General features: G+C 42.3%; 1 protein-coding gene across 1 annotated transcript in view; it reads right to left on the reverse strand.

The window, feature by feature from the left end:
- Positions 1–4,662, reverse strand: part of LOC104271147 (zinc finger RNA-binding protein) — a 16,255-nt gene extending 11,593 nt beyond the window's left edge. The window contains exons 1-5 of the mRNA XM_009865736.1: positions 4,519–4,662; positions 3,850–3,995; positions 3,315–3,477; positions 948–1,153; positions 569–719 (exon numbers count right to left, since the gene is read on the reverse strand). Of these exons, the coding sequence (XP_009864038.1) occupies positions 569–719; positions 948–1,153; positions 3,315–3,477; positions 3,850–3,995; positions 4,519–4,662 (810 nt within the window). The remainder of the gene's footprint in view (positions 1–568; positions 720–947; positions 1,154–3,314; positions 3,478–3,849; positions 3,996–4,518) is intronic.
- Positions 4,663–6,756: the final 2,094 nt, after the last annotated feature.

The raw sequence follows: 6,756 nt of genomic DNA on the forward strand, positions 1-6,756 counted from the left end.
TTCACTCTGTACTTTCATTTCCTCTGGATATACAGCAAATGGTTTACATGAATTCTGCTGAATAGTCTAAGACTGCATGTACTTTTACCTTCTGTTTAAAGAGATAAATAAAAACCCCCCCGCCTAACCAACTGTGGAGCTATGAAGTACTAACACATAAAAACTGGAAACAAAATATAAGTACACACAGACTGGCACTAATGGAGAACTTCAACCTTTCTGCAGCAAGCTTCCTGTAACACTGCAAAAAATTACCTGTTACTGCTGCTGGTAACTAGATACTGATCTTTCTTTTCTTAATTTCCTTTACTCAATTAAATGAAATTATTAAATGACAGTTGACACTACACTGCCACCACACACACAGGCACTTCTATGGACACAATGTTCAGAAAATAAAACATAGAGCATAGTCCCTTAATTCAGATGAGAATACTCAGAAAATCGCAAGAAATTGAAGATGGCTTATGAAACATGGGACGGCAAGCCCTGCATACATTGGACCTGAGGACAGACTTTTACAGTACGTTTACAAAAATTCAAATCCAAAAATCTAAATTCTACTTACTGCAAGTTGTTTGGGAAGGCTTTCAGCGATACGAGTGAGTAATGTCTTTGACGGCTTCTCAGCACATAACAGAACAAGATTGACATTTCGGTCCCCACGGAGTAGCAAACCTTTAGCCAAAACGCCTACCCGTAAAACTCCTTTCAAAGCTCTGTGAATTATAGTTAGAAGTTGCATTTAAAAGAATATAAAAACCTTAATATTACTCACAGAGAGAAACGCGAAATAAAATAGGAGTATTTCACATACTTTTGGGGATAGCTACATATAATTTATCAAAATCCAAAGAGAAGAGAATCTCTGGAAGCACTGGTAACAGTGTAAGGAAAAACTTCACAAACAAATGATGAAATTCTTAACAAGTAATAGGAGAAAATACCTGTCTTTAGTGCCATCTTTTTTATCATCTCCCTCTTTGTTCTTGCTTTTTTCATGATCAGTCATGTTGTCAGAAACAAGTTTCAAAGCACGCTCAGTAATAGAAACAATTTTTTGGACTGCCTGAAGTTCCTCCTCTGTTGGATATATAGCTGCATGTTTGGTCATCACATAGCGGTCATCAGAAGAGTCAGGGCGGCGCAGAGGCTAAATAGACAAAGAAGTATATTTCTTGAATTTGGGTACATTTCCAAATTCAAAAATGGTAAGTGACCAAAAACGAAACACGGCTAAACAACAGAATATTCAAACCTCAAAACACTGAATTGTAATAAAAGATTAACTTGAACGTCCTTAACAACTTAGAGTGGTCACAATCAATCATGTCTGAAAAAACATTAAATGTATAAAAATTACACAAATTATGAAATCCTGGAATCAATATATAAATATCCACTATCTTTCTAACAACTAGGAAATACTTGCATATTGCTGCAAAATAAAGTATCCATGATTGCTGCCATAGGTTCACAGAAGAATTCAAATAGGAAGGGACCTCAGGAGATCCTCTAGTCCAACCTCCTGCGCATACCATGGTCAGCGCTAAGACCACATCATGCTGCTCATGGCTTTTACCCATTTGGTTCTCGAAAATTGCCAAAGACGAAGTCTGCACAACATTTGTGTGAAAAAAAAACATTTCCTGCATTCAGTCTGGACCTCTTTTGTCTCAGCTTAAGCTGGTTATATTTGCCTTCTCATGACTGCAAAAGAGCCTGACTCTGCTGTCTGTATAATACACAGGTACTAAAAGACTTATGTCCCACTGAAACTCTTCTCCAGGCTGGACAAGCGCAGCTCCCTCAGTCTCTCCTAACAGGGCATGCATTGCAGAACTCTGACCACCCTGGCAGCCTCATAATGAACCTGTTATGGTTTATAGTATCCTTCCTGTACTAAACACTACTGAATGTAGTATTGCAGTTTGGGTCTAATGAAAGCTAATCAACTTCCTTCATCTAGTGATAATACTCCTGTTAATAAAACCCAGGAGGCTGTTAGCCTTCACTGCTGCCAGGGCACACTGTTGACTGTTGTTTTGCAGAAGAAAACAAGCTGGGTGGAAGTGCTGATCTACTTGAGGGCAGGGAGGCTCTATTACAGGGTGACCTGCTTGCTGGACGAAGGAAAGGCTGTGGATGTTGTCTTCCTGGCCTTTACGAAGGCATTCGACACTGTTGCCCACAGTGTTGCCTAGAGAAACTGCCTGCCCTCGGCTTGGATGGGCACACGCTTCGCTGGGTGAAAAAACGGTTGGATGGCCGAGTCCAGGGAGCTGTGGTCAAGGGAGTTAAACCCAGTTGGCAGCCGGTCACAAGTGGTGTCCCCCAGGGCTCAGTGCTGGGGCCACTCCTGTTTAACATTTTCATCAATAATTTGGACGAGGGGATGGAGTGCACCCTCAGTAAGTTGGCAGATGACACCAAGCTGTGTGGAATGTTGATCTGCCTGAGGGTAGGGAGGCTCTGCTGAGGGATCTGGACAGGCTGGATCACTGGGCCAAGGCCAATTCCATGAGGCCAAATGCTGGGTCCTGCACTTCAGCCACAACAGCCCCCAGCAGCGCTACAGGCACACCCGCCCACTGCAGCGCTAGTTGCTTGGGGAGGAGTGGCTGGAGAGCTGCCAGGCAGAGAAGGACCTCAGTACCAGGGGTTATACCTTCTAAAGCACAGCATTAGGCATTTGTCCTTGCAGAATTCCATAAAATACCTGTTGGTCCATTCCTGCAGTCTGCCCAGGTGCCTTGGGATGGCAGCCTTGCCCTCAAAGGTATCAGCTGTTCTCCTGACCCCAACTGATTCAGTTTCATGGTAGCTGTAAACCTTAGTAGTGTGTACTCACTCCTTTCAGATAATTGGTAAGGTGCTAATGAGATAAATTCCAGGTGGGATTTATCTTTATGTGGTCATGCCTTCATCACCGACCTCCAGGTAAAGTATGACCCACCACTAACCACCACCCTCTACGACTGATGATCCAACCACTTTTTATCCATACATTTGTCCAAAATTAGATAAATAACATTGTATAATGCAACTAAGCAAAAAGTAGTACACAAATCCAGAGTAACTTGTAGTTCAGAAGAAACAGTATTTGTCTTTTAGGCAACCCTCTGCAATTTCAGTGGTTTTACTTTTAAAAACAGATCCATCTACACAGTTTCATTAGCATATAATTTCATCTTCACTTCTGCAAATCCCGTATTAAGAAACACTGGAGACAACTGAAGTAGCACCAAATAGTTTATGGTTCTTAACTGTGACACCTGGTAACTATGATTTCAACTCTTTCTCAAGAAACTCACAGCTGGTCCTTGGGGCTGAGGAGGCATTCCTGGTCTAACTCCCAGCAGGCCCAGAGGTCCTGGAGGACCATGAGGATATCCTCCATCTGGTATTCTGCGACGGTCATCCCAGTGATGCTGCTCTTCCTCCATTCTCCTCCAGTACATGTCCTCCTCATATCGCCTGAGATGCACAAATCAAAGTGTTCTCTTTATATAGCAGGTAATATTTGCAACCATTCTAAAACAATTCTTGCATGTCGTCACTAAATCATTTCTAGTAGTCATAAGCAAATACAAGTGAACGCCAGAGGATACCTAAAGTGAATGATTATTTTAAAAGTGTGTCTGAATTTATAGCAAAATAATTCTAATGTCTGCATTCCTCATGAGGGACTGAACATTAACAAACAAAACACCCCAGAGCGATAATGACAATTTAAAACTGTACAAAGTTCCCAAAACAAGTCAAAGTAAGTAACTACAGAAGCAGAGTTCTTTTTACATACTCTGACTGCAGCTTTGTCTCATTCATGGATAAAAAAGAATGCATTACCTCATTTCCATCCTCCAGCGTTCCTCCTCTTCTCGCCTTCTCCAGTATTCTTCCTTCTGCATCTGTTTCCTCATCTTCTCTTCTTGAATTTTTCTTGCTCGAATACTGGGCTTTACTTCTACTTGTAAGTCTGGGTTTACTTTTTTCTAGTCCAGAAAGATAATTAACAAAATATTGTTTTTCCTGTTCTCAGCTCAAGGATTACAGAGTTCTTCTGACATATTTAACACACATTACTATAAAATCAAGGGAAGTAAAATGTAGTTTTGGAACAGCACTGAATGAGTAGTTGAAGAATAAAATCTGTGTCCAGTATTTTAAAGGAAAGAAAAGTAATATATGACAAATAGCATGAACACCATCTTAATTTATTTGAGAGCAAATGACTTAGTATTTCATGTAACATTTTAATATTAAGTGATCTGCTGTTAATTCTGTAGCAGGACAATTAGTCTATAGCCTGAAAAAAACCTCACATCTTAACTACTGTTTGCTTCCTGATGTCCTGTTCCTGAAGGGTCCCTCATACAGGGGAATAATCACCAGTTACTAAATAAATTTTTTCTGTTCACTCAGAGCACCTACTTTTGTTTAGTCTTCAAATGTAAGAACGTGTTACTGGCCAAATCTGCTGGATTTTCACATAAAAGCTTTAGGATGTCTACTAACCTTATACTGAAGTCTGTGTCGCCTCCCTTTTAAGTGCATCTCCTTGGCATTAGGATCATTAAAACTGCATTCACAAAGTTTACAGTGAAAGCGGATGACCTTTCCTTCATCATTTCTTACCTGGAAAATAAAGTTATAAAACATTTGGGTTTTTTTCCTTAAAAAAAAGAACAAAGCTGATGTAAAAAATAATCTAAATCAGTGACACTGAATGTCTACTTTTCTTAAAACATGCTAAAAGTTCACACAATAACTGAAGGAAGACAAAGTAGAACTTTCAATTCTGACAGACACACCATTGTGCTGGCAATGAATAACGTTCTTTCATTCCAAAGAGTACACAGCTTTAAATGTGAGCCTTAACATACTGAGCTGAATAATTGCACGCTTGCAAATCATGAAAAATTTTACATCAGACTCTTCAAGGATTAGGGCTAGGCTGTACACTAAATAAATGATAGATGCCTTCTATCCCTGCTCCCTCTTCAAAGGGGAAGGGAAAAAGGAGTAAGGCAGAGAAACATACACACTGGAAAACTACAAACAGCGTTAATGAAACAATAAAGCTGATATTGCTGTGAGAGTCTGCTACAGACCTCCCAGCCAGAGCAGTGAGGTGGCTGAAGCATTCGTTAAGCACTTGGGAGAAATCTCAAGGTCACTTGCTGTTCTCCTTGTGGGGGACTTCAACTTCCCAGCTATCTGCTGGAAATACAACACAGCAGAGAGGCAACAATCTGGGAGGTTTCTGGAATGTGTGGAGAATAACCTGACACAGCTGGTAACTGAATTGACTGGGTAAGGCGCCCTGCTGGACCTCCTGTTTGTGAACAGAGAAGGTCTTGTGGAGGATGTGGCAGCTGGAGGCTGTCTAGGGAACAGTGACCATGAAATGATTATGTTTTCTATTCTTAGAGATCTTAGGAGGGGTAACAGCAAAACTGCCACTTTGGACTTCCAAAGGGGAGCCTTGACTTGCTTAGGATAGAAACCCTTGGGAGTCAGTTTGGAAGGTTACAGGACTCCAGGAAGGCTAGACACTTCTTAAGAAGGAAGTCTTCAAGGTACAAGAGCAGGCCAACCCCATGTGCTGTAAAACAAGCTGGCAGCATAGAAGATCGGCCTGGGTAAATAGAGACATTTGGCTGAAAATCCAAGGAAAAAAAGGAGAGTTTATGGCCTCTGGATGAGGGGGTAGGCCACTCATAACAAGTACAAGAATATTTTTAGGTTATGCAGGGAGATAATTAGGAGGACCAAAAGCCCAGCTAGAAATTAATCTGCCTTTGGAGGTAAAGGACAGCAAGAAAAGTTTCTATAAATACATTGACAACTAAATAAAAGACCAGGGAGAACCTCCTTCCCCTACTAGACCCAGGGGGAAATATGGTAACAAAAGACAAGGATAAGGCTGAAGTACTTAATGACTTTTTTGCCTCAGTCTTTAGTAATAGAAACACTTTTACTGATGAAAGCCAGTCCCCCAAGCCAAGAGATAGGGACCATGGGCAAAACGTTCCCTCCCACAATCTAGGAGGACATGGTCAGTGACTCCACATCAGTGTGCATAGATTTATGGTGTGGGATTTGGTTCATCTTAGAGTACCAAGAGAACTGCCAGGGAAGCCACTGCCCATCATTTACCAGCAGTGCTGACTAACTGGGGATGTCCCAGCTGATTGGAAGTCAGCCAAGCTAACAGCCATCTATAAGAAAGGACTGAGGGATGATCTGGGAAATCACAGGCCTGTCAGTCTGACTTCAGTGCCAGGGAAGCTGATGGAGCAGATCATCCTGAGTTCCACTGTGCAGCACATGCAGGTCAAGCAGGTGATCAGGCCCAGCCAGCAGGGGTTTGTGAAGGGCAGGTCCTGTTTCACAAACCTGATCTCCTTCTATGACTGGGTGACCCACTTGTCACCTGCTTGTTGCCCACAGCATTCTCCTAGAGAAACTGCCTGCTCTTGGCTTGGATGGGCACACGCTTCGCTGGGTGAAAAACTGGTTGGATGGCCGAGTCCAGGGAGTTGTGGTCAAGGGAGTTAAATCCAGCTGGTGGCTGGTCATGAGTGGTGTCCCCCAGGGCTCAGTGCTGGGGCCACTCCTGTTTAACATTTTCCTCAATGATCTGGATGAGGGGATGGAGTGCACCCTCAGTAAGTCTGCAGATGACACCAAGCTGAGTGGAAGTGTCAATCTGCTTGAGTGTAGGGAGGCTCTGCTGAGGGATCTGGACAG

The sequence above is a fragment of the Apaloderma vittatum genome, unplaced genomic scaffold (assembly GCF_000703405.1).
Source record: "Apaloderma vittatum isolate BGI_N311 unplaced genomic scaffold, ASM70340v1 scaffold6993, whole genome shotgun sequence".
In the NCBI taxonomy this organism is placed as follows: Eukaryota; Metazoa; Chordata; class Aves; order Trogoniformes; family Trogonidae; genus Apaloderma; species Apaloderma vittatum.